At 40.0% G+C, this 27,868-nt stretch overlaps 1 protein-coding gene and 1 non-coding gene across 2 annotated transcripts in view; both read right to left on the reverse strand.

The window, feature by feature from the left end:
• Positions 1-912: 912 nt before the first annotated feature.
• LOC126458206 (kielin/chordin-like protein) overlaps positions 913-27,868 on the reverse strand; it is a 123,548-nt gene continuing 96,592 nt past the window's right edge. The window contains exons 6-8 of the mRNA XM_050095101.1: positions 24,904-25,035; positions 24,126-24,176; positions 913-1,186 (exon numbers count right to left, since the gene is read on the reverse strand). Coding sequence (XP_049951058.1) covers positions 1,035-1,186; positions 24,126-24,176; positions 24,904-25,035 — 335 coding nt within the window. The 3' untranslated portion in view covers positions 913-1,034. The remainder of the gene's footprint in view (positions 1,187-24,125; positions 24,177-24,903; positions 25,036-27,868) is intronic.
• Positions 16,525-16,608, reverse strand: Trnas-gga (transfer RNA serine (anticodon GGA)). The gene is given in 2 exon segments: positions 16,525-16,559; positions 16,569-16,608. It is a non-coding gene; the product is annotated as a tRNA-Ser (tRNA).

A 27,868-nucleotide genomic window follows, 5' to 3' on the forward strand; every position in this document is an offset into this window, starting at 1 on the left:
TGTTTCTAGGAAGTTAGTTCTTGTATGAACCAATAAGATATAAGAACTACACAAAATTACCAATTCGGAAAAATAGAGAACTAAAGTGCACTCTTTTTGATAAATGTAGCTTTATGATGTATAATTTGTTTTGTAACGGCTGTATTATTCTGAATTGAAGTCTTACAGGACTTCTGCTGTCCACACTTAACTGAGTTGTATACTCATTTCCAACTCATGAATGCTACAAGTAAAATGGATGAAAGAGTGTGATAGAATTAATTAGTATCCATTTTTTGAGATCCAGACACTGATGAAGAAATTTGGTTCACTTTTTTGTAAATCCACGTAGTATTTGTATATTCAGTACACAAAATCAGCTTACACATGAAAATCGTATTTATGATTTAGTGTGTATTGATATTGTAACTGTGTTAAATCATAAGCGAAGTAGGAAATATATATTTCACACATCTTTCAGTAGTTATTTGTTTATAGTCTGCCCAGACTTTTCCTCTGTGGCAGTTATTTGCTTACTTAGTATCATCTCACAATAACAAACCAAAGTACTGCTTTATTAATAGGTGCCATGCTAACATTCCACTGTGAAGATGTTGACTGCTGAGTGTGTACTTTTTAAGTTAACATTCTTAACATACTTAAAAGCTCATCTAACACTAATTTATATATTTAACTGAAAGCTGATCTGTTTCCAAATTCTCATTTGTTGTAAGTACTCGACTTCTGGGTTTGAATTTATAGTTAATGTTACTTTAAAAATTTCTCATTTAATAATAATACATGTTATTACACTTCTATGTAATTTTTTGGTTTGTTTCATATCCTATGCAAGTAAGATTTTTAAGATTTCAAACTTTAAGTTAAGGGAAACTTGATACAAAAGAAAAACTTTTGAGAGAGACATCGAGCACATAAAGGTCAGAATAATCTTGACTTTATTTTCAAAAAATATACTGTCCAAATAAATTTATTAATTACATATCATTAATTACATATTAATTACATATGCAATAAATAATTTTGGGTAATTATTTTCATTCAGTTTGTGTCTCACATTCTGAATCCTCCAGCTGTGTGCAGGTTATGAATGGTGGTATATCACATTTGCATTTGACACAAGGACTGCTGTCTGCTCGAAGCTCATCACCGATGTTCAGTCTGTGTTCTCCAAAAGTGCATTGTTCACCTGCAACATTTTTGAAGTAGTGACTTAAACACAAAGGTACATAAAAAATATGATGAGCACTTAATTATGCTAGTGCAAAAGAACTGTATTGAATTGGTTACTAGGTAATCATTTGTGCAACATATGAATAAGGAAAAGACTAAAGTTTGATTCTAGTACTGTTACAATGGCAACAGAAATAAATATTTTGTGGCTGAATCACAAGCTACTGTAAAATCTTTATAGTATTACTTTAATCGTTTTTCATGCATTCTATGGACAGATTTCTGGGATGTGAGACCTTTATTTTATTTAAGTGCATCTTAATATTGCCTTGGTGTTATCAGTTATTTAATGAATCATTCCATCTAGGTTTATTTAGGTTTTCTATTTGACTATATCATACATGACGTGGGTCCTTTCCAATGTACACTGTATTAGAGTTTCTTCCTGCTCTATTTCTGTGTGCAGTGCAGAAAGAATGAGTATACAAATTCCGTTGTGCGTCTTATAATTAGCATAATCGTATCTCTGCATCCATGTGGGGCTGTAATGTATCGCTAAATTCCTGCCTTAATACTTGCTCTTGAAACCTGCAATTAGGGATGGTTGCCATCTTTCTTCAAGCTTCTGTCTGTTCAGGATTTCAGCGTCTCAGTGACAATAGCCACGAATTATACAAAAATGTGACCATTTATACAGACTTCCTTTTATACATTAAATATTCCCTGTTATACCATTTTGGTATGAGCCCCATACACACAAGCAAAGAAAAGATCTGGATAGCAGTGTAAAAGTAGGCATTATACTGTGTGTGTTTAATTGGAAATAAACTTGTTTGGTGCATTATTTTCAGACGGAGATGCCCTATGGCTCGCAGATATTTGAAAAATGATGTGATTACTGCCTTGAGCTAATGTTAAAATTTTTGTTTAAACTACCAATTTTGGTTGACTGACCATCATCACGTTCATGTATACCGAACTAGCAAAGTGTCTGATTCTTTGCTTGTGTAGACTCTATTGACTGCATAGAATTTTTTGGTTTTTCTTCAACCGATTTTATGTCATTCACAAAAGCCATTCACACTAATTATGACCATATAAGAACAGTCTTTCCTGACTGTACTTCTTACCAAAAGCGATTCTGATAGCCAGAGTCAGTGGTCTTCGTTATTCATACCTTTTGAGTTGTTGTGGTGATGTTAACATAGAAACTTTCATACCCTAACACATATCTCTTTTGAAGTCAAATACCAGTTTTCATAAATTTAGCTTCAAATATGTTTTTATGTAATGAAATATTTTTGTAACAATTTTCATTCCTTATTTCATCTGCTTATGTGTTGAATTGCCAAAAGAACACTGAAACATGTATTTTTTATTTGTAACCAAGGAACCAAATACAAATTTTCAGAGATTTTCAGAGATTTCAAAATGCTTTGTAATGAAGTATTTCCTCCTTTAGGGGTTGAAGTTACAAAAACACTAATCATGTATTTTTTTACTTTTAACTGAGAAGTTAAATACCTGTTTTCATACACACAGTTTTAGAATCGCTTTATTAGTTATTTAATAATGACTTATTTAAAAAAAACTTTCACTCACCATTTCACCCCCAGAGGAGTTAAATTTCCAAAAATGCTGAAAGACGTATTTCTTTATTTCTCACTGAGAAACCAAATATCAGTTTTCGTAGTTCAAGCTTCAAAACTGCCTTAATAGCAACGTATCTTGAAAACACCTTTCAACCCTATGTTACCCTTAGAGAAGATATTTAGAAAGTGCATTTCTTCAATGGCGCCTACAGTACAAGATCAAACCATTCTCAAAATTTCAAGTTTCTAAGCTTAGCAGTTTGGGATGGGTGATGATGAGTCAGTCAGTTAGGACATTCCATGTTAACACACACAGAGATTGAAATAATACATGAGTTACTGTCTGCTAAATGATGTAATTGTTAATGGCAATATACGCTAATAAAATGTCACATTCTCACTTAAAATCATTTACAGCACCATATTAGGCTAATCTAAAATCATTGACATCTGATAACAAAACCATGAATTTGTCAATGAAAATGAAAGATGAGATACACAGTTATGTAGCCCATTATGAATAAACCTTATCGTAAAAATACAAATACTTTGCATTTGTACACAGGTACCTTTTGTCACATAAGAATATAAATTAAATCGTCAACATGTAAACTGTGCTAAGCACTACATTCTTTTACGTTACACATTTATATGTTGAAGATGTAATTTATATTACAATGTGACAAAAGATAAGCCTTTATAGATTGTAAGCATTAATGTTTTTATGAAACAGTTTGTCCATAATAGGTTGTTAGTTGTACGTTAACAGTGAGAAACAGCAAGCTGTATGGATAGGTTTAACGGAGAAGAGTTAGTCAATATAGACCTCATGTCCAGGTTCACTGAATGCAGTGGAAGAGCAGCAGAAAGACGGTGTGATAAAAATGTACATCTTTCGTCTCAGGGTTGCTGCAATACCCCGTGTGTTGTGTTGCACATTTTAGTGGCTGTGAATTACAGACTTTTTCACTATCATGAAGGTATTTTTAACAGAAATAAAGCTAACGAGGCAAACAAACTGAACTAATCATAATTTCACTATTACTCTGGAAACATCTCTGAACAAAATCCGAAGTTTTGTGTTCATTTTGTATAGGTCAACATAAAACATCTTATCAAATATCAGAAAACGAAGGCAAAATGGTAAGCCCTCATCCTAGTACAAGTATTGCATTGTTATAAATTAAATTTTGTTTTTTGTATGTTGGCACATTTTGAGCAATTTTTTAGTTACATGTCAGCCTGGTTTGTGAAATAGCTTTACCTCTGTGGTTTTTATAAAGTACACACTTTGTGTATGTATCCTTCAACTGGAAAATCAGGAATACTGTAGAATTATAATATTCTTTGTTAATTGGTATAATTTGTAATGGATGTTCGTCTAAAGATGTTTAAAGGCTCTTCCACATGTTCCAATGTTACAAATGGGATTCCAATGTGACCATATTCATAGCTGAAGGCATTCCTATATCTGAATCACCAGTGAAAATACTGAGGAAGCGCACAGATCGAATCAGATGCTCATAAATTAAAGATACATTAAATCACTGCCATCATAATTGTATCACAAGGCAGGACGTGATACATTCAATATAAATACTTATTTATGAGAAATATGTTGACGAAAGGTGCCACATCTGCTCAATGCAGAACAAGTGCAATAACAAGTCCATTAGCAATGCTATGATCGCTTACAAAAACCCAACTGATTTTGCGGAAGCTTTGTTACTATTGCTAAGGCAGGTGTCCACCACAGTACAATATATGAGAAACAGCAATCAGTTGGTTTATGTGTGCCAAAAAGTCGAGGTCTGTTGCTGGATATGTTAGAATCAATGTTTTCTGGGATGCAAAAGATATTCCTAAAGGAAAAATGGTAAATTCTACACAAATGTTGTCTGCCAACTGGTAGAAGAAATACTTGAGAATTGCCCTTCATCTTTCATTGGGATAATAACAGCTGCTTTGGTACTGAGACGGCTGAGGAATCTGAAGTATGAATTGTGTGATAAATAAAATGAAAAATAAAATGGAACATTTACGCTGTTCACCAGAATGGGAACCGTTTAATTTCTACCTTTCCTGTCATTCAGGGATATATACTATGGAAAATATTTTGAATCTAGTGACGTATTTACGAATGTATTGCAAACCTTGTAGAATCATATTATGCGATTTGCTGGTGTCAAATGCATTGACCTAAACAGGGCTTATGTCAAATGTAGAAAACAATATTTAAGTGTAATCTGAAAAAAATGAGTTGAACACTATTATAAAACTACTGGGAAGCAATATGAATTATGTACAAAGCTTCATGAACATACTCTTCAGACTGAAGACCCCACAACAATGACATGATTAATTTAAAAATATCTCTGAGGATGCGCTTCAGTAGAGTAGGAAGAAGTGCTCATCACAGAATTCTATAATTGATTTGTTGTCTCCATATGCCATTATTAAAAGACTGGTCAAAGCATGACTGTTAGCATATAAAACCAGTTAGAGATATCTTAACAGTCATGTTTTGTCTAATCTTTTAATATTGACAAGTTATGCTTGGAGCAATGTTGTAGTTAACAAAATGCTTCGGTACCCATTATAGTGTGAAGGATAGTCGAACTATATAGGTTATTATGTAGTTGTAATTAAATCACATTGCGATCAAGACTACTAAAATTTGTAATATATACCCTGAAGAGAACGAACATAGATGTGTACTCAAATATGTAATTCTGTCAATATTAGGATCAAGCCATTGGAGCTTTTGAGAGATTGTCTTCAGTCACAATGTTTTAATAGTGCTCATAACAATCAAGGGTATTAATGAATGTATGTGTTATGAAACAGTTGTCAAACTAATGTTCATGAATTGTCTCTGCAGAGTTTTCAAGGATTAGCAATGATGTAACTCATATTTAGTACCATACTTCCATATTCTGATAAATGTTATCCCTATAAATTAGGCTACCCCAGCCAACGAATCTGTAACTCACTGAACGAAAATCTATGGTAGAAACTGATTTCATAATTTTTACTTCACCTATGGTATTCTTAGCAGATACAGTCTCCTTAAGTTTCCTTTTCTCAGAACTCGCTTTATCAGAAAACGTGTATTTTGTACACCTGTAAATTCTTTTTATATCTGCCACTACCACTGTTATTCTTATTGTCATTATTATTTTTATTGTTGTTATATTTCTAGTACTATTAGTGGTAGCAGCTACAGTAGTACAAGAACTTCCAGTATTAACTTTATTAATTCATAGTAGGTATAATTTAGTCACATTGCCACTTCAGACATTTAGAAGCATTTTAATATTATTTGTCATATTAAAAATGTTATTTCTTAGGCAAATATGGTGTAAAAATGGTACTATATGTGTGCAGCTCAGGTCTGATGTGAGACAGGGCCAGATGACTCTGATCAGATCTGGTTAAATAACTAAATAAATAAAACAAAAAGTAAATATGAGAATCCCATTCCGTAAGTCACGTTTGCAAAATATTGACACGATTTATCTATGAAAAACAGAAAGAGTGCTGGAAACCGACGCTGGAAGAATTACGAGTCGCACCATGGACATGGGGAAAAGTTTATGTTAGAATGACTGGACGATCAATCAACACCAGGATCACAGAATATAAGCAACATTGCAGGCTGAGGCAGGTGGAGAAATCGGCCACAGCAGAGAAAGCGCTGTGTGAGGCCGACTACGTAGTGAAATTCGCCGACACGGTAGTTCTGGTCTTAGAGAAGAGCTATCATTCCCACTTGTTCAGAGAAACCAACATTAGAAAAGCTTCAACAAGAAAGAAGGAAACTTCATGATAAACGGATCCTGCATTCCTGTGCTGCAGCGAACGACCACTACAGGTAGCAAGAGTAGAACTGCACCGGAAATGACATGGAAAAATCCCTTGGACGTCGGCGGGCCGGGTACATATAATCTGCGGCCACGAGCTCGATTCCAGTCTATCACCAGCAACGGAGGCTGAAGCTTTTGCAATACCCACCGAGCGAGGTGGCGCAGTGGTTAGACACTGGATTCGCATTCGGGAGGACGACGGTTCAATCCCGCGTCCGGCCATCCTGATTTAGGTTTTACGTGATTTCCCTAAATCGCTCCAGGCAAATGCCGGGATGGTTCCTTTGAAAGGGCACGGCCGACTTCCTTCCCCATCCTTCCCTAATCCGATGAGACCGATGACCTCGCTGTCTGGTCTCCCTCCCCCAACTTTCGCAATACCAAGCACTCGCGCTGGCGGAACAACAGAAAAATCATCAAACGAACGTCAGTCGAAGAATCCGAGACAGAAGCCTGGGAGAATTGTTTGAGTTCGGAAGAAGTGTAGAGACATCCAAAACAATAATGACCCTCCATTTATCTTACAAGACTAACTGAAAAAGGCAAACCTGCATTTATAGAATTTGTAGATTTAGAAAAAGCTTTCGACGATGTTGACTATAACACACTCTTTGAAATTCTTAAATTATGAGGGATACAGTACAACACATACAGTATCTCTCCAACTTGTACAGCGCCTGAGCTGCAGTTGTAGGAGCAGAAGGACATGAAAGATAGGCAGCAGTTGAGCAGGCAGTGAGACAGGGTTGCAGTGTATCACTTCGTGTTATACAGTTTGTGCATTAAGTAAGTATTAAAGGAAACTTCGAAATGGAGACAGAAGTTCAGAGGAACGAAATAAAAATTTGAAAGTTTTCCAGTGGCATGGCAATTGTGTGACAAATGGCAATGGACGAGGAAGACCAGATGAACAGAATGGATAGTCCTTGAAAATATGCTGTAAGATTAACATCAACAAAGTAAAATAAGGATTCCGAATGATTTTGTTTTTGTTGTTGTTTTTGGTGCTGCTGCTGTGGTCTTCAGTCCAAAGACTGGTTTGATGCAAATACACAAAGTCATCTACTACTTTTAATGTCTCATTTCCTAATCTTATTTCCTCAGCAGCGACTGAATTAATTCCACTACCTTTGTTTTACTTTAGGTGATGTTCACCTTATAATCTCTCTTCAAGATACTATCCATGCTGTTCAACTGCTTTTCTAAGTCCTTTGCTGTCTCTTACAGAATTACAGTTTCATTGGCAGACTAAATGGTTGTTACTTCTCCACCCTGAACTTTCATTCCGTTACAAATTTTCTTCTTGTTTTCATTTACTGTTTGCTTAATTTATAGGTTGAATCACATGGGAAATATAGTTGCAGAGCTTTTATCAAAACAGGATGCCGCCAAAATAATGTGAGACTTAGTACAGTAAATAATTTGCAATTGCAGGAGTACTGTTCAAATGGCTCTGAGCACTATGGGACTTAACTTCTCAGGTCATCAGTCCCCTAGAACTTAGAACTACTTAAACCTAACTAACCTAAGGACATCACACACATCCATTCCCGAGGCAGGATTCGAGACTGTAGCGCCTAGAACTGTTCGGCCACCTCGGCCGGCCAGGAATACTGCCGGTATTATTGAGCGATCAGATAACGAAATTCCGAAGCGACACACTAAAGAGAGTTTTTCATTTACTGAAGACTGATAAGATTGAATCTTGTGTTTACCATTACCCAACCAACACAGCACTCGAAAGACCTCATAAATTTTAGCGGAATATCTAAATCATTATGTGGGAATTAAGCAGGAAAATGGAATGAATGGTTGCATTTTGCCACTTTTATACCACATTCATGGACTGGTTTCACCCCATTCGAGCTATTTTTCTGAAGAGTATGCAATATTCATGGGATACTACAATGGGATCCGGCCAAAGTACAATACAACTATGATGATTACATAACGTGACTACAGGACAGGATGTACCAAATGTATCAATTGCCATGGAGTTTTATTCAGGAATGTAAGGAAAAGAATAAGGGATCTTATTATCGCACGAAAATCTCCAAAGAATTTAAGACAGGAGACATAGTGTTATTACATGACGGAAGTATGAGAGTAGAACATCAAAGAACTTAACAAGCCCAAGGACACGGCCTTTCGCTGTTGTGAGGACTCGAGGAGCAAATGTAGTGTCCCAGTTAACGAATAAGAAGTTCATAGCAGTGCATGCAAATAGATTGCTAACATCATGCCTTTCAACAGCTGCGGTTGCCCGGAATATAAAATAGTTGGGGATTCAAGGATATCTTTCGGCTGTGATAAAATCAGGTTGAAAAGTTCCGAAATAGTAGTGAAAGAACATACTAAATTCTATCTTATAAACGATTAAAGCCGATTTGACATATTAGAATACTAAGGGTATAGGTGAGGAGACATTGTGATCGGTCCTCAGACATAGGTCATTAGCCTCTATTAGCCTAACACTGCCAGCATCAGCAAACGTTCGAACTAGAGCTACAGATCCAGTTATAGAACACGCATTTCCATCTATGTGTTAGTAACCACCACCTCCCTTGCAACCAGAGAAATTATTATTAGTTATATTAAATGCAGCATCCAGTGTACCAAGCTGAAAGAAGAGAAATGTTATGACCATTTGCATGTGAGCTGTAATGCGGCCCATGGGTAGATTTCAGAAGCAATGCACCCCCTCCCCCCCCCCCCTCCCCCTCAAGTGAAATTCACGCTAACCACAGTGATTCATCACTGTATGCACAGGTTTGCAGATGAAGGATGGAAAAGACGTGATTACATATTGTATATATATTTGTGCTTTAGGGATATATTAATTATACTAACGAAAAATCTGTTATGTATATTTATACTGAAAAACCTTTGTATTTATGTATGTATAGGTACACATCGATGTAACTTGCATGAGAAAGAGTTATAAAATTAGTTCCTAAGATCTGAGGACAAATCTTCTCTCGGGGTGTGTGATGTAATGACCAAATCATCAAGGGCTGTGTCAGAAAAAAAAGAAATATCATCTAAGAAATAACTTGGTATATAAAATGGAGATATACAGTGCCAATCGCATTTGCTGGCTCAATATGGGGTAAGACACATTAAGAAACCACTGATTCCACACTCTCTGGTTGCGAATTAGACTCAATAGGAGATGCAGTCATGCACTATCTGTAAGCAAACATGTGAAATGCAGTACATAGAAGCCACCAAACATCAAACAGGACAAAATTCCTGCTAACAGTAAAGTTCGACCCCTTCAGCGCCTTGGATGATCAATAGCTGATAGCAGAAAGTATGTGACTGAGAATTGTACACAATTACGCTTGTACGCAAAATAGGACTTGTAAAAAGATGCCTTTATGTACCTCCAAACTGTGCCTAGTGGTTTCCTTTGTGCATTTGCCTGCATGTTCCATTATCTGGTTATCACTTCTAATGTGATGTGCATTTGTACCTAAGGGTTTGATTAGAGCAATAGAAACTGGCTTAGGGTTTGATTAGAGCAGTAGATATTGGCTCTCCTTAATGATACGCTTTGTGCACTGTCATTGTTAGACTTTACTGTGTGTACCTTATTCCTAATACAGTGTTCGGCCAGTGTGGCCGTTTGTTCTGGTGATCGATTGAATAATCTAACAATAATGTGGGGTTCCAAGCCCCATCTGTGTTTTTCACGTTCTTTAAGTAGGTCTTAGGACTCAAGTAATAACCCAGTGTCTCTGCTCTTCAGCATGTTCATGTAAACACATGAAGAAGAATTAAAAGCAGAACATAAACTAATCCAGTGCCTTATTCCCTTAATAACACTATGGCTGCCTCCTTTGCCTGACGTCCGAGTCATTTTGTGGTGTCTCCAACTACAGTTGTTATCTCACCCCTTGCATGTAGCTGCTCACGTGCTTCAGATGGATAACCTTAAATTCCAACGCATCTCCAATCCAAATGAAGTTTAAACTAAGTATTTTGTACACATTTTTAATGGTGTTTGAAGAAACATACATTGGTGACGATCTTGCAGATGCACTAAATTTATAAAATTTTGTTTACAGTTGCAGAATCTTTCTGACATTAGCTGCGTTAGGTATGAAGATATTGCCTGTTGGTGACACAAGAAAGTGTGTGCCCGACTGGGACCCGAACCTGGATTTCCCACCTTTCGCATGTGGGTGCCTTAACAAATTTGGCTATCTGAGCACACTTCGAAGAGCAACCCAGACTTCCATATGTCATACTGTTTATAACCCTATCGCTCCCAACTTTATATGCGTTCCCACCGGAGGGTTTCAGGGACACAAACGTATTCATTGTTAGTATTAAGATCGTAATTTTGCTCGTCGAGGTTTGTGATACTTATTTTTAACAGTGTCTGAGGAGACAGACAACATGTGTCACCAACAGGTAATATCTTCGTACCCAGCGCAGAGATTCCGCAATTGTCAATAAATTTCATAAATTTAGTACAGCTGTACGATCGTCACCAATGTCTGTTTCTACAGACATTGTTAAAAATATGTAACAAACGTTGAATACGTTTGTCTGCCTCAAATAGTTGCGACCGCCGTGATCGTATACCATATGACATATGGACGTTTAGGTCAGTCCTGGAAGCATGCTCAGATAGCTAAAGTGGATAGGGTGACCACTCACGGGCAAGCAGAAAATCTGGGTTCTTATCATGGTACATCACAAATTTTCAAGTCCCACTAACGTCTTCATACCTAATGCAGCTAAAGTCAGAAAGATTTCACAGTTGTGAATAGATTTCAGAAGTATGTTGTGGCCCAAGTTGGGTTACGACACTTTAGTATTCTCTTTGACGTTCAGTATTTTTATAGTTTCTCCTTTAGTCCAATAATTTCAATATTTCTTGTGTCTTCCAGGAATTTCTAACAGGCCTTGTTGTTTTATCCGGTTTGTGCTCTGCTGCCTTCACTTTTTCATCTGTCAAAACTAGCAATTCACTTCTATTGTATTCATTGCTTAATGCTCCCTCTGCTACTCTCAGCAGATTCTGGCTTTTTCAATTTATTCATGTTCCGTGTCCTTAATTTCCCATGTTTCTGAAATTTATTTAGTTTCAATCTACAATTCACAACCCATAAATCTTGGCAAGAAGCCACATCTGTCTTTGGTAATTCTCCACGGCTGTGAATAAAGTTTCGCCACAGGGACGATAGTAAGACGTGTACTAGTGCTTAGTCAGCAAGGTATCAGACAAGATGAGACTTGTTGATGTGTTCAAACTCGCACATGTCTTATTACTGCTATTTCAGAGATGGGGATGCACATGTGTCAAGTTGCTGCCCGACAGGAGCAGTTGTGTGCTAGTGGACTGTCAGGAGCAGTCTATAATGCTGAAGAAGGAAATGTGTTGGATATTTAACAGTTATCTCTGTGATAGTTTCTCTAAGTACATTTGTGTGAGGCATGGTGTCGAGGCGAAACTACGATTTATCCTATACGGGAACTTCAATGAGACAGCAACATGATTACTGAAACCATTTACAAGACATATAAAAATCCTGTGGCTGTAACATATTAAGTGGAATTAGCTGACCTTAAAATGGCTGTACTCTTAGATGAGCTGTCTCTGATAATGTGATAGTTTCGTGTAGACTGTTGCCTTTTTCACCTGGATATAACGCAAGATCTTGCTGAGATTTTTAATCAAGTGGTGATGTGTGATTACCTAATATCAAACCATGGCTTCTGTGTGCGAGAAGACTATCAGGGAACAGCAGTGTGATTGTGAACAAGGATGAGACAGTTAGAATAAACAGTTTATCATGGATTAGTTCCAGCTGTGGAACAAAGATATTCAACAAATTTGTATATCAGATCAGAAGCACAAGAGTGAACAAAGATATCAGTAACTATCGTATTGACTTCATAAAGTGCAATAATGTGCGTCTACAAGACGTTTTACGTGTTCCTTGGAACGTACAATTTCAAACCACGGAGTGGAAGGTGCGTTTAATCCTGTGTAAGTCTGTCTAAGCGCATTAAACACCAACAAATAGTATCACAACGTGCTCCTCTGTACTTTGCGCCATTCACTTGTGTGTGGTGTAATCTAGCGAACAACCTACAAGACAGTTGTTGTGTTGCGTTTAATAGAGTTTTACCTTTTTTTCTACTGGGGCAATAAGAGTACACAGAAACTGACTGGTGTACAAGCAAACGTTGCAGACAATCAAGACTGAGAAAAGATTATAAACAATGTTAAATCTGCCACCAAGTTTTAGTTATTTACCTGTAAAATAAGTGGAAATTTTTAACACAGACTACAACTGGGACAACAAAAGTATTATACGTAAGTGTTATGTAAAACCTGAAAAAAACATTTTTCTCAGTCCAGAACACTGTTCTCCACAATACTGTCAGATATAGATAGTGCTGAATTTAGACTGTTTACACAAATAATGTTATTCTGCAGGTCTTAAGAAAAGGAAGCAATGTATCGAACAGGCTTAAGCAATTCCCTATAAAGGATATTACTCCTTTCAGTTGACATGTTATACACACACAAAAGAAACTCCAATTGGAAAAAGAACATGCTATTGTAGATGCGCAAGCAAGGCTCACAAAGTTCTTTGTACACAATATGTAGAAAAATGTAGAGAATACATCAGTATTTACTGGAAATGCCAACGGAAAGTCGCCACATGGTGTTGTACTCGCAGATAATGATGGATGCTAGGACGTTTACTACATTAGAATATATACGAAAAGATCTGTTTATAAACCTCCGTTCCCATTTGGATCTACTTAGAAACAGTGGTTATATTTTATCTAAAAGCACATGATTTGAACATTATGCATCTAGAGACAGCAGAACCACTTGAAGAGTTAAAAGCTGATTGAATAACTACATTTGACGACCATTCGTTTGGTAAAGTGGAGAACTTGCAGTTCTTCACGCAAATTCCGCCAGTGTATGGGAAAGAGTCCGTGTCGCCAAAACAGTGACGTATTCGTGTCGTCACAGATCCTGTTATATGATTGGTTGACAGAAGCGAAACGAGCAGCCGCTATGTTGATCAAAGTGTTTACGAAGACAACATGTTTTGTTTGGTGCTTTTCGTAGTTATACTTGCGTTTACAAAAATATGCAATTCAGGTGATACATCGCATTAAAGACCTCCCCAAAAAGCGCCACTTTTTGTATGATTTGTTGTGCTAAAGTGTCAGGAAATGTGATATTGGCGGCTAAACATGCCATATATCTAATCTTAAAGTTATATTTTAGTATTATTTAATAACTGATTACAAAAATTAAAGGAGATACACTCTGTAAACTTCTTGCACAGCCCTGGTTCCATAGTTCTGATCGGTATATGTTGCAAACTTCCCCAGTATGCCAATCACAATCCGCGCCTATTCAGACATAAAACAACGTCGAAACATTTGTAAAGTACAGCAAGCAGGATGCATTATCTTCTTGCCCCCTAAAAAGGTGCTTGGTGAGGTGAGCCAGAATTGAAAATTTCAAAAAACGTTAAGTGATGATAGTTCTTTTATTGTACCACCAGTGGAACGTAATGTCAAGTAGGCCTACAATCGAAAATTATAAAAAGCTATATTAGCCAGTCAATAATGACAACTATATATTTCTTAAGTAGAACACGATGCACTATCATCTTCCTTCTTAACATGGTGCTTGATAAGGTGAAGGATTACGGAAAAGCTTCTAAACGCGTCAGGGGGCGAAACTTCACTTACTGTAGCCTCCTTCCATTGAACGTAATTGGCAATAACTGTCGTACTGTGTTACACAGTACGAGGTATGTTCAAAAAACTCCGGAACATTCGTAATTTCGCGCCAATGGTGTGCTGGAGCGAAATGCGGTTGGCATCTCTGCCCACGCCTGTGTTTAATGTGTAACTGCCGGAAGTTTCATTGTTGTATGTCTGTTAGTTACTGTTCAGTGCTGTATTGAGTAAAACGCTGTGTCGCGCAGTTCGCGAATTTAGAGATGGCAAAGATAGAAGAGCAATGCTTCTGCATTAAATTTTACGTGAAACTCAAGAAAACCTTTAGAGAGACGCACAAAATGGTGTAGGAAGCCTACGGTGATGAGTGATTAAGCCGATTCGGTGTTACGAATGGTTCACATGGTTTAAAAATGGACGGACTGAAGTTAAAAATGACCCTCGACGTCTGCCGACGACGCTCATGTCAGGAACGTTAACGAAATTGTGCGTGCCAATCGAAGACTAACTGTCCGAGAGATTGCAGAAGAACGTAACATTTCAGTTGGATCATGTCATGAAATCCTGACACGGTATCTTGGAATGCATCGCGTTGCGGCCAAGTTCTTCTCATGGCTCATGAGTGAAAACGAGACAGTCCTTCGCTGCGGAATCTGCGAAGGGCTATTGGATCGTGCAAATGAGACCGAGATGTTGCTTAAGAGAATCGTAACTGGTGATGAGACGTGGGTTTACGGTTATAGTGTTGGGACCAAGATTCAGTCTTCATAATGGGTCGGGAAAGGTTCTCCAAGACCATACAAAGCTCGTCAGGTCAGGACAAATGTCAAAGCCATGTCGATAGTTTTCTTTGACTTTGAAGGATTAGTTCATCATGAATTCGTGCTGCAGGGACAAAATGTTAATCGATGGTACTATCGGGACGTTTTGTGAAGCCTGCGAGAAAATTTGAGAAGGAAACAGCCTGACAATTCATAGCTTTTCGTCGCTATAACACACCAGCACATTCATCCCTGTTGGTGGGTCACTATTGCACAGAAAACGAAGTGTGCTGCCTCATCCTCCGTACTATTCAGACCTTGCCCGGGCGAATTTTTTTTATTTCCAAAGTTGAAAGCCCCGTAGAAAAGACAAAGGTTTGCAACAACACACGAGATAAAAGAAAATTCGCTGACGGCGCTTCGCGCGATCCCCTAAGAGGCGTACCAAGACTGCTTCCGGAAGTGGAAAGGGAGCGGTGTATCAATTGTGGAGGAGAGTATTTCGAAGGAGACCATGCACAATAAGTGAAAGGTAAGCTTAGAAAAATTTTATGGAGAAAGTTCCAGAATTTTTAGAGTAGACCTCCTAAGTAAAGAAAACGCTTTACATTGTGCTAGTAAATACTTTCACATGTAGCAAAACAAAATACACTGCTCTGAAAAACTTAAGGACGAGTTACATAAAATAACATATTAGCTGTATGGTGGGAATGAATGGAAGTGCGGGAGCATGTTGTCAGAGATCTGCCTGTCGTCCACAGAAAGTTGGACGTTACATAGTGTGAAGTCAGCGTGACAGTAGCTCGAAATGGGTCTGGCCCCGCAACACGAATCAGTTTAACGTACGTGTAACGATAGCATGCTCAGTCAGCGAGCATTTGCGGGGCACATTGATGGTGTTCGGCATTATAACAAGGCCCAGCAACAACATTTGGATGATGTCACACTGGGAAGACACAAAAGGAAATTGGAAGAATAACGAATTGTGACGAGTGGAGCCCAGGAGTTTGGTATTGCTCACAGCATTGTTTCACGTGCATGAGAAGCGTTCCAAAGCACAGCCTGAGCTACCCAAAGAAGAGGCGGTCTACCACGATCTACTATAGCAGCAAATGTTTGGTACATTGCGCAACAAGCAAGAAAGGACCCGCGACAAATAACGGGTGCAACTGCAACTACATTTAGCAGGACTACCAGGCATGGAATCTCATGCCCTACAGTGGCACGGGGTGTTCTCTCTGCTCGATGACGAATACGCTGTATTCTGTTGACACTCGCACGTCGGCGGCGCTGTCTGCTGGTTGGCTCTGAGCACTATGGGACTTAACTGCTGTGGTCATCAGTCCCCTAGAACTTAGAACTACTTAAACCTAACTAACCTAAGGACATCACACACATCCATGCCGGAGGCAGGATTCGAACCTGCGACCGTAGCGGTCGTGCGGTTCCAGACTGTAGCGCCTTTAACCGCTCGGCCACTCCGGCCGGCGCTGTCTGTGATGGTGCCAAGGGTACAGGTACTGGTCCAACGAGGAGTAGGTCTGCACGCTCTTCTCGGATGAGAGCAGATTCAGTCTGAGTGATTCTGGGTGTACCGTCATAAGGCGAGAGGTAGGAGCACTTAACGCACCTAGGAACCTTGTCAAACATGTTCGTTTTGGTGGTCCTGGTGATGGAAGTATAATGCTCCATGGGCAACCTGGCCTCCAAATCTTTGATCACGGTACACTCACTGGGCAACGTTATTGTGACTCTGTGCGTCGTTTCGGGGGTGCAGTAGGACCTGACTTCATTTTACGGATGACAATGCGCGACCCCATTGAACAGCACAGGTGCGCGAGCTCTTGAAGCAAGAGGTTATTCAGCGAATGGACTGCAATGCCAGTTCCTCCGAATTAAATGCCATCTAATACGCTTGGGATGCGTTGGAGAGGTATACTGCAGCACGTTCACGTGCACCAACGACGACCCAGCAGTTGTCAGCCACGCTGCTGGGGAGTGTAATGCCCTACCATTAGAGCTCCATACCAACCTTGTGATGCCGAGCGCTGTGCAGAGCATGTATTGCTGTCCACGGTAGTCAACTTAACTTTGTGTTCTGCCTTACTGCAGGTCTTGTCATGGGGCAAGCTCGTCAGAGAGGTCCACCGCATGGGCGTCTAGGGAAGTGGTTGCAGTGGAGGTTTCCCGTTACCTTCCACTGATGATGATGGAATAATAATGAGGACAACACAACACCTAGTTCCTGAGTGGAGAAAATCTTCGAACCAGCCGGGAATCGATCCCGGGCCCCTTGGCGTGGCAGACCGCCGCACTGACCACAGCGGACTTGGTAGTCAGACACCCTATTTAGAACCATGTCCTGCATTTTTTAATATCTTGCGGATCATCAACAATTACGGTGACTTCAGCGTAATTACTGTCTTTGATAAAAGTGTAATTTCTGTTCGTGTCACTGCGTATCTCTTTCAGCTGGAAACTGTTACAGTTCTTTCTAAGTATGGTCCAAGTTTCAGCGAACTACTTTGCCAGGAACCAACCCGTAATGGAAAAGTTTTCTGGTTGATGTTCCCACACCAGTGTAAATGATTGATTTTAGTGTGTCAATGGATGCAACTACAGCTTTTTTTTTCTCGCAAAATGTTAAAATACGAAAAAAGCTATTATCTGTTTGCGATGCCTGCAAATCAACTGTTTTTTTGCTTAATTTCATGCCAACTGCATACAGTTTCCAATGTAAAGCAATGTAAACTGGCATTACCTGTAAAATGCGATAAAAGCTTCTTACTCGATAAAGAGAGCACTGTAGTATGGGATTGTAAGCCCGTATGTGTCTCAAAAGCTAGACGACAGCCACTCATCAATTCATACACTATAAACTCATTCTATACACAGAATGAACTATGAGAACAGGAGCAGGTAATCAGAGATCGAACTACTTTGTCATATCTTTGCTGTCAGGGAGAAAAAAGGAGAGCCAGTGGTTCATAGTTCAAACATCTTTGACGTTGAAACTTCCTGGCAGATTAAAACTGTGTGCTCGACCGAGACTCGAACTCGGGACCTTTGCCTTTCGCGGGCAAGTGCTCTACCAACTGGCAGAAGTAAAGCTGTGAGTACCGGGCGTGAGTCGTGCTTCGGTAGCTCAGATGGTAGAGCACACTCCGCTGCAGAGTGAAAAACTCATTCTGGAAACATCCCCCAGGCTGTGGCTAAGCCATGTCTCCGCTATATCCTTTCTTTCAGGAGTGCTAGTTCTGCAAGGTTCGCAGGAGAGCTTCTGTAAAGTTTGGAAGGTAGGAGACGAGATACTGGCGGAAGTAAAGCTGTGAGTACCGGGCGTGAGTCGTGCTTCGGTAGCTCAGATGGTAGAGCACTTGCCCGCGAAAGGCAAAAGTCCCGAGTTCGAGTCTCGGTCGGGCACACAGTTTTAATCTGCCAGGAAGTTTCATATCAGCGCACACTCCGCTGCAGAGTGAAAAACTCATTCTGGATCTTTGACTTTAGCACCAAGTGGGCTACATAGATCGAACAATGAGAACAAAAATAGTGCAGCAGAGAGTCACAGGTCGAACTAACAGAGCCAGTGGCAGCTCTGAGGTACGTAGAACAAACTAAGAAAACAAAGATGGCGGTGCACGGGTCGAAGTTCGAAGTAGCAGAGCAAAATAGGCTCTCTGTTGTGCGTATTAACTGACTCTATCATTTTTTATGTCAGTAAAATGTTGGATTCAGACTGGGCGAGCAAGTTCCTCCTGCAGCTATCCTCGCGTCTACCTGCCTAAGTCCTAGGAATGGCTGATTTGAGTATTTAATTCAATCTCTCTATTGCATTCGTACTTATCTGTATTTCACTGAAAATATCTGCACAAACTGCAAATGTCGCGTGTCTTGTTTGGAAACAGACTTGTTCCATTCAGTCACGGTATCTGCTGTTGACAACAGTAATCTACATCTATATAGATACACCGCAAGCAACTTTATGGTGCGTGGCGGAGGGTACCCTGTAACACTATTAGTCACTGCCTTCCCTGTCGCATTCGCAGATAGAGCGAGGGAATAACTAATATCTATATGTCTCCGTGTGAGCCCTTATTTATCTTATCTTCTTGGTAATTACACGAAATGTACGTTGGCGGAAATACAATCGTTCCGCAATGAGGTTCAAATCTCAGCCTCTAAATTTTCTCAAGAGCGTTCCCCAAAAATAACGTCACTTCCCTTAGGGACTCCCTTTTGGGTTCCCAAAGCATCTCCCTAATACACTGAAGAGCCAAAGAAACTGGTACACGTGACTAATATCGTGTAGGGCCCTCGCGAGCGAGCAGAAATGCCGCAATACGACGTGGCATGGATTCGACTAATGTCTGAAGTAGTGTTGGGGGGAGGGGGGGGGGGGAAGTTGACATCATGAATCGTGCAGGGCTGTCCATAAATCTGTAAGAGTACGAGAGGGTGGATATCTCTTCTGAACAGCACGTTGCAAGGCATTGCAGATATTCTCAATAATATTCATGTCTGGGGAGTTTCGTAACGAGCGGAAGTGTTTAAAGTCACATGATTGTTCCTGGAGCCACTCTGACGTGTGGTGTGTCGCATTGTCCTGCTGGAATTGACCAAGTCCGTCGGAATGCACAAAGGATATGAATCGATGCAGATGATCAGACAGGAGGCTTACATACGTGTCACCCGTCAGACTCGTACACAGGAGTATCAGGGGTCCCATATAAATCCACGTGCACGCGCCGCACACCATTACAGAGCCTCCATCAGCCTGAACAGTCCCCTGCTGACATGCAGGATTCAGAGATTCATGAGGTTGTCTCCACCCCCGTACACGTCCGTCCACTCGATACAATTTGAAACGAGACTCGTCCGACCAGGCAACATGTTTCCGGTCATCAACAGTCCAATGTCGGTATTGACGGGCCCGGGTGAGGTGTAAAGCTTTGTGTCATCCAGTCATCAAGGGTACACGAGTGGGGCTTCTGCTCCGAAAGCCCATATCGATGATGTTTCGTAAAATGTTTCGCACGCTGACACTTGTTGATGGCCCAGTACTGAACTCTGCAGCAATTTGCGGAAGTTTTGCACTTTTGTGACGATGAACGATTCTCTTCTGTTGTCGTTGGTCACGTTCTTGCAGGATCTTTTTCCGGCGGCAGCGATGTCGGAGATTTAATGTTTTACCGTATTCCTGATGTTCACGGTACGCTCGTGAAATAGTCGTAAGGGAAAACCCTACTTCATCGCTACCTCGGAGATGCTGTGTCCCATCGCTCGTGCGCCGACTATAGTACCACGTTCAAACTCACTTGAATCTTGATAACCTGCCATTCTAGCAGCAGTAACCGACCTAACAATTGCGCCAGGCACTTGTTCTCTTATATAGGCGATGCCGACCGCAGAGCCATATTCTACCTGTTTACATATCTCTGTATTTGAATAGGCACGCCTATACATTTCTTTGGCGCTTCATTGCATATGCGTATTCTTCGAACCTATCAGTAAAAAATTTAGCAGCGCTCCTATGAAGTACGGCGATGTCTTCCTTTAATCCAAACTTGTGCGGATCCCAAACACTCGAGCAGTACTCAATAATGGGTCCCATATACGGTCTCCTTTACAGATGATTCACACGGTCCTAAAATTCTCGGAATAAGCCAAAGTGCGCCATTCGCTTTCCCTACTACAATCCTTAGATGCTCCTTCCATCCCATATCGCTTTCCGACGGTACACTTCGTTATTTAATAGACGTGACTGTGTCAAGGAGCACACTATTAATGTTGTATTCGAACATTACGGGTTTGTTTTTCCTACTCGTCTACATTGGCTTACATTTAGAGCCAGCTGCTATTCATTACACCAACTAAAAATTTATGTACGATTTAATAGACGTGACTGTGTCAAGAAGCACACTATTAATGTTGTATTCGAACATTACGGGTTTGTTTTTCCTACTCGTCTACATTGGCTTACATTTAGAGCCAGCTGCTATTCATTACACCAACTAAAAATTTATGTACGATTTAATAGACGTGACTGTGCCAAGAAGCACACTATTAATGTTGTATTCGAACATCACGGGTTTGTTTTTCCTACTCGTCTACATTGGCTTACATTTAGAGCCAGCTGCTATTCATTACACCAACTAAAAATTTATGTACGATTTAATAGACGTGACTGTGTCAAGAAGCACACTATTAATGTTGTACCCGAACATTACGGGTTTGTTTTTCCTACTCGTCTACATTGGCTTACATTTAGAGCCAGCTGCTATTCATCACACCAACTAAAAATTTATGTACGATACTGCAGTGCCTGTGTTCTTCAGAAGTACAATACAAAGTTTCTTCGGACACGAATGCACGCGACTAGAGCCGTTAAGAAATACATGAAATGTATTCCCATTTGCGAATATGGACAACCATCACATGTATAATGGAACGACGACGTTGGAAACTTGTGCCAGACCGGGCCTCGAACCCAGATTTCCAGATTATCGCAAGCAGTCACCTTACCGTTTGGCTATCCGAGCATGACACAAAGTCACACCAGACTTCCATATGTTGCCTACCACATCTCTACAACCTGCACTCGTACATTCATTATCTACATTCCCGTACACGGAAGACATTTTAATTAAAAGTCGCTTGCTCAGTGTTGGCAGGTAAATACGATATTGGAGTGCCTATGTTGTTTAGAAGCGCGATGTAAAAAAGAGGCTTTCGAACCACTGGACGCAATTTTTTGTTCGAGGCACATACAGTGAATTATGGTTAAAATGGGAGCGAACATAGCTTCCAGTTCTCTATAAAATCTGACATGGTTTCTATCGTACTTTGGAGCGTTTTTCAATTTTAGCCATGTCCGCTGTTTCACAATACCGATATCACTCATATTTGCAGTGCCATGTGTGTTTTAGCGGTACCCCTGCGATCAGGTGGTGCGTGGAAAAGTGACTCAGTTATCAGCCTTCGTCGTTATTCATGGAGTGTACAGAAAAACTTCTGCCCTGTAGGTACAGTTGACCGAATAATGGGCGGCTGTCTCGAAGTCTGGTTGCTGTTCTTCTCGGTTGCTGTGGTATTAATTTCTCAGTGAAGTGTGTATAACATGGTTTAACTTGAGTAATACTTAGGTAACGCAGCTCTGGCCATCGTCCACATCGAATGTCTTTAAGAAAAACAAACAGGTTCTCCACTACGTATTATGTTATGGGACACCAAACAAGCGGTATTTCGTTGAAACTGACATGGTATAAGTGCGAGGCCGGAAAAGTACCTCATCAGATCAAGGGCACCCATACTCTGGAAACAGGGGAGGGGGACACCCTCCCCCTTTTGGTCTTTGAGAAGGATAAAATATAAAGTCTAGTCAGGTGTTTTTACTTCAAGAAAATGATGCAAAAGTCGGCACTACGCAGGATTTTTATCGGGTCGGAACTGGAACTTTTTTGTGGCTACTTACGAGTCACCATACGTCTTCTAAAATACGAGGGTTGGAACTTAAATAGTGGAAACTATTTATTCACTTTAGCAGAGCTTGTTCAGTTGATGGTGCGAATGGAGCGGTCTTAAGTTATGGTGATTCTCGTGTACGTTTGTGATGGTGTTATCCTAACGCATTATGTTCCTCCACGGCAGACCGTCAGTGCACAGTCTTACTGTTCGTTTTTGGAGCATCACCTGCGAACACCTTTGCGAAAGAAGCGGTGACACTTTCTGCGCAACCCACCCATCATTTTGCACGACAATGCGCGGGCGCATACAACGCAAGCTGTGGCTGCTCTGTTCGGTCGATGGGATGGGAAGTACTGTACCATCCACCATACTACCCGGACTTAAGTCCTTGTGACTTTGATTTGATTCCGAAGATGAAGGGACCACTTCGTGGCACTCGCTTCAGAACTGTTCCAGACATTCGACAGGCAGTAGACCGCTCCATTCGCACCATCAACAGAATAGGCTCTGCTAACGGTATACTACGCCTTCCACATCGCTGGAAACGGGTTCTACACAACGCTGGTGACTACTTTGAAGGGCAGTAACAGGTGCAAACATGTAACAGTTTTGTATCGGTTGTGAATAAATAGTTGCCACTATTCAAGTTCCAACCCTCGTATTATAAACAGTGCATACCCCCCCCCCCCCCCTCCTCCCCTATCGTATGGACGCCCTTGAATCAGGCGCAGAAAACAATATGAAATTTTTTTGTCAAGATGGAATGTACAGATTACAAAGTGACCAAAGAGACGGGCACTAGAAAGAAAGACTTACAACTCTACTTGCATAGGCACTTCAGCTACTGGAAGTAAAAACGCACTAGTTGTCAGCCTTTTACTATTGATGCAATAGAAAAATAGCAACAATGGCAACTAGGAGTGCATTCTGTTTACTGTAGCCATTTGGTTTTTTAAGAAACGAAGTTATCATGTACCCAACTGCTTAAAATTGCTTAAAAACTTTGCAAGTGTGAACCACTTCGCTGGAACTTCCAGGGAAAATTTATTGTATTTATCACGCTGTACAGCATTAAGTCACGGTTTATGGGTAAAAGAATCTATTCATATTGACTAGATATTTGGAATCCCTTTACTCTTTGTATCACACCTGAATTTCGGTGTGTCTGCACTGAACTGTTTATTGCCCTGTACAAGAGTACTCAAACAGTGGCAAACGCGATGTAAACATGCGTTTCAGCATATAATGACTGACAACAGAAACAGCAAAATTCAATAGGAATTAACAGAAAAATAATTTTACTTGTATACTAAATTTAAACAGAGATGTTTTAAAATCTGTCAACATTACTTATGTGAATGTCGTGGTATGCCAAATAAAGTTTTAAAATAAACAAAACACAAGCTAGTTAAGGAGCAGTTAGGGAACTGTGAAATGTAAAATACTCAGTTTCATTCATCATGATAGATAAATAGCTCCTTAACAGCTTAAAAAAGCGTTAGTCAGAAAGCATTATATCTAATTAAGGAAATACTGACCATTTTCAGTTGGAGATTCAGAGCCCCTGACCAAAGTGTCGTTAGCAGAAGCTATAAAAGAAAATAACAGAAATAAAATTTAATACAGTAGTAAATCCACTACAATAACAGGCGGCAGTAAATTTATAATTTGGTATTTTTTATATTATTGCTGTTTATAATCTGGCTCATGTAATACTGTATTAATTTTTTCCGCAGATTCAGGTCAACATTTGTAAAACTCTAATACCTCTCTCTCAAACCCCACCCTATGGGGAGAGAGGGAGAGTTTTAGTTTTAGAGAATCAAATTTACGAAGTAAATAAGGACTTTTTATTTATCGGCAACCATTTTCCACGCAAAAATGAGAACATGGATTTTCTTGAATTACAGCGCCAAATACCAAGAATCAAAACAAATGTTTAAGACAAAATGTACGTAGTTTTTTATGTAGAATCTGATTCTGAAATAAAAAAATGGGGGTTCCCATTTGAAATTTTAAAGTTGCCTCCCGCCCCACCCCAGGGGGCTGGGCTGGCGGGCTAATTTTAGCACCAGCATATGTCCCTCTTGAAAATTATCAACTTTGGATTCTACATATTTTTTCGTGTAAAGCTTATTTTTCGAGTTATTCTGGTTTGTGAACTTAAAATTGACACCCTGTATATTAACACTATCATACAGTGGGTTGTTTCAAGAATTTGATTCCTTATGATAATGTCTCGAAAATACTGTTGTACAAGTATTCTAGCTTTGGATTATCAGTTGTAAAAATGTCACCCATGATAGCAGCACTTACGGCAGTGCCAGCTGATGGGACAGCACTTGCTGGTTCTCCAGAAGACTGGCGCACATGACGCCAGTTCTGAGGGCCTGTGTCCCAAAGTGAAGTCACAGCTGAACTTCCGGCACCACGGTCCATCCAGAGTTCCTGAAAAAGTTGAAATATGTCAAGAGCACAGCATTATATGGGAAGGAGACATAGACTACAAGAAAACCGGAAAGAAGTGAATCGAAACACTTCAGATATGATGTTGCAGAAGGGTGTTGAAACTTAAGTGGGCTGTTGACATAAGTAATAAAGAGGTTCTCTACAGAATCGTCGATGAAACAAGCATGTGCAAAGTACTGACTAGAAGAATGGTCATGATGATAGTGGGTGTGTTAAGACACAAGAAAACAACTTCTGTAGTACTATGGGGGGTCGTAGAGATCAAGAAACGCAGATGAAGACAGAGATTACTATATACTCAGCAAATTATTGAGGTTGTTGGGTGTTGGGTGCTACACTGAGATGAGACTGGCACGGGAGAGCAACTTAATGTGAAGCTAATGAAACCAGTAAGGAGGCTCATAGCAAAAAAGTAGTATTCCTGCTTGATCTTCTGCTCAGTTTTTCGTGTGTAATTTGTATGTTGGTCAAAGGATGGAGGGTGAATTCAAGGTGTATATTACTCCATCTGCCTTTACAGTTATTAATTGTTACTCCAGGCTACTAGAAATTAAACACTATGTCAATGTAAATTAAAATCTGTAGAAATTTATCTCGCCACCTCCTACTCTCCTCAGAGTTGCAAAATATTTTATTTCCTCCAACTTAGGCTACGCTGGTAGCAAAAACCGTCGCGATAGAACAAGAGAAATCAGAATGATGTAGGAAAGAGTTAAGTGTTCATTTGTCTTATACGTTATTTGAGAGTGGAAGGCTAGAAATATAGTTTGAAAGTTGTGTCTTGAACCCACTTCAAAGCGCTTTAGTGTACATTGTAGAATAATCGTTTGAATACAAATGTAAAATTACTACACGTAAAATACCATAAAATGAACTTAGTCGTACAGATGTAGAGAAGTGACTCAATTATGAAGCGCTTTGTCAAAAAGAAAACTACGAAACATTTATGAAATATGTTTCCTGTTGTATTGGAGACTGATTATGATTCAATAAATTATAAAAAGTTTCCGAAAACTAACTCAGTTTTTGCCCTATAATTGGCTCCGTTAGGGGAGAGTTATTGAAACTGTACTATTTTTGAGATTTAATTTATGTTAAAGCAAACTGTGCGTTAGAAACTTTTTTAAACAATGCCAGTTTCAACTGCAGGTTGTTGTTCTTAGTATATGATGTAAGGAATGGAAATTCTGTGAAAAATAAACATTCGACGATTCACTTTCTAAACGCCTGTGTCTGGTACAAATCAGGAAACCTGTTGCAGATTTTGCGTGTACCAGTGCGTTCATAACTCATACCACACTTATAAACTACGTCCCCGAGCTTGAAAATATCTACTAGACTACTTGTAAGTACATGTTCCATGTTGTAGTGCTTTAATATTATTTGCATGCGTACCAATAGGAATTTACCACCCCTTTTCGCACCCCTGCAGCCGTCGCATGAATCCACATTTTGCACTTCATACATTTGATCAGTTCTTCCATTTGCTCTTCCTCACACAACTCGCTATACCATTCTTCTGTTCTGTTAATGAGCCTCCGAAACACTGTATTTCTACAAGTGGAGCTGTAGTTCTAGATTTATTTTCCTTTGCTTCGATTGGATCTTTTAATTTCTTTTTTTGGCTTGTAGCTTTCACCTTTCCCCCAGGATTTGGCGATATTTCTTGGATGTACAGCTTCAGGGCACTTTTTGCCTGGTTAAGGCATATTCTGCGTTGAAATTTATTAGGCAGTCCGTTTCGTGTTTCATTACATCCCACAGGCTTAAACCGAACATTGTCTATTCAAATGTAAGATTGTGGATTTCTAATTCGTTTTCAACTGCACTGGAAAACGCTTTACTGCGGCCAAAAATTTGTAAATCCCGGCTTTCATTTTTGCTTCTGTCTTCACTATGCCTCTTGCTTTTTGACTTAGGCATGTTTCATATACATTGGGGTCCAAAATTAAAGCAACAGAACCGCTGTTTCCCTGTGTTGTGTCTAATTCACGGTATACTCACACAAAATGTCAACAGATGTTCGTACAATCGTGATCTGCACGGAAGATGGCATTCCTTTCAGTGGACAACTACGTCAACGATGATGTCAGGGCACCTATCAAACGGGATAGTGTTTGCCGTGTAGTCTCACATCCACAATCGCTGTGTACACAATCACAGACTGTGCAGTCTGCCACAGAGAAGTCGCCTACCAGACACCCTGCGGTGGAGGACCATAAGAAGAATAGAAGCAAACTGCCGTGGCCCGATGGCTTGAGGTGAATCGTTGTGTTGTTTCTCTGACGTGCCGACACTTTATGGGGACCGAAACAGTATTCCCGAAGACCAGGGCAGGGCCGACCACTTGTGACATCAGAAAGGGTGGACCGTTATTTGGCCGTCAAGGCATGACGGTAGTGCCTTAGTGGTGCACAACAACTGGCATCTGACCTCGCAGTATCCACTGTGCGTGTTGTATCGAGGCAAGCGGTGTGCAGAAGGCTTCGGCAGAGTGTCCTTTATTGTTGTATGGGTACCTCTGATGATGCGTCTTCACAGAAGGGAATGTCTAGAGAAGAGTCGTCAACATGCCACCTGGACGGTCGAACAGTGAGCCAATGCTCTTCTCGCAGATAAGTCCCGATTTAGTCTGGAGAGTGATTCTCGACGCATTCGTATCTGGAGGGAACGTGGAACACGATTTAGAAATACAAATGTGGGAAGAGACCGATATCAAGGAGGATCCCTATGGTATGGGCAGGGATTATGTTGACCACTCGAATGCCTCTTCATGAAACTGTACGGCTGAATCGGCAAGGTTTAAGTGCTG

Source organism: Schistocerca serialis, chromosome 2 (assembly GCF_023864345.2).
Source record: "Schistocerca serialis cubense isolate TAMUIC-IGC-003099 chromosome 2, iqSchSeri2.2, whole genome shotgun sequence".
Lineage (NCBI taxonomy): Eukaryota > Metazoa > Arthropoda > Insecta > Orthoptera > Acrididae > Schistocerca > Schistocerca serialis.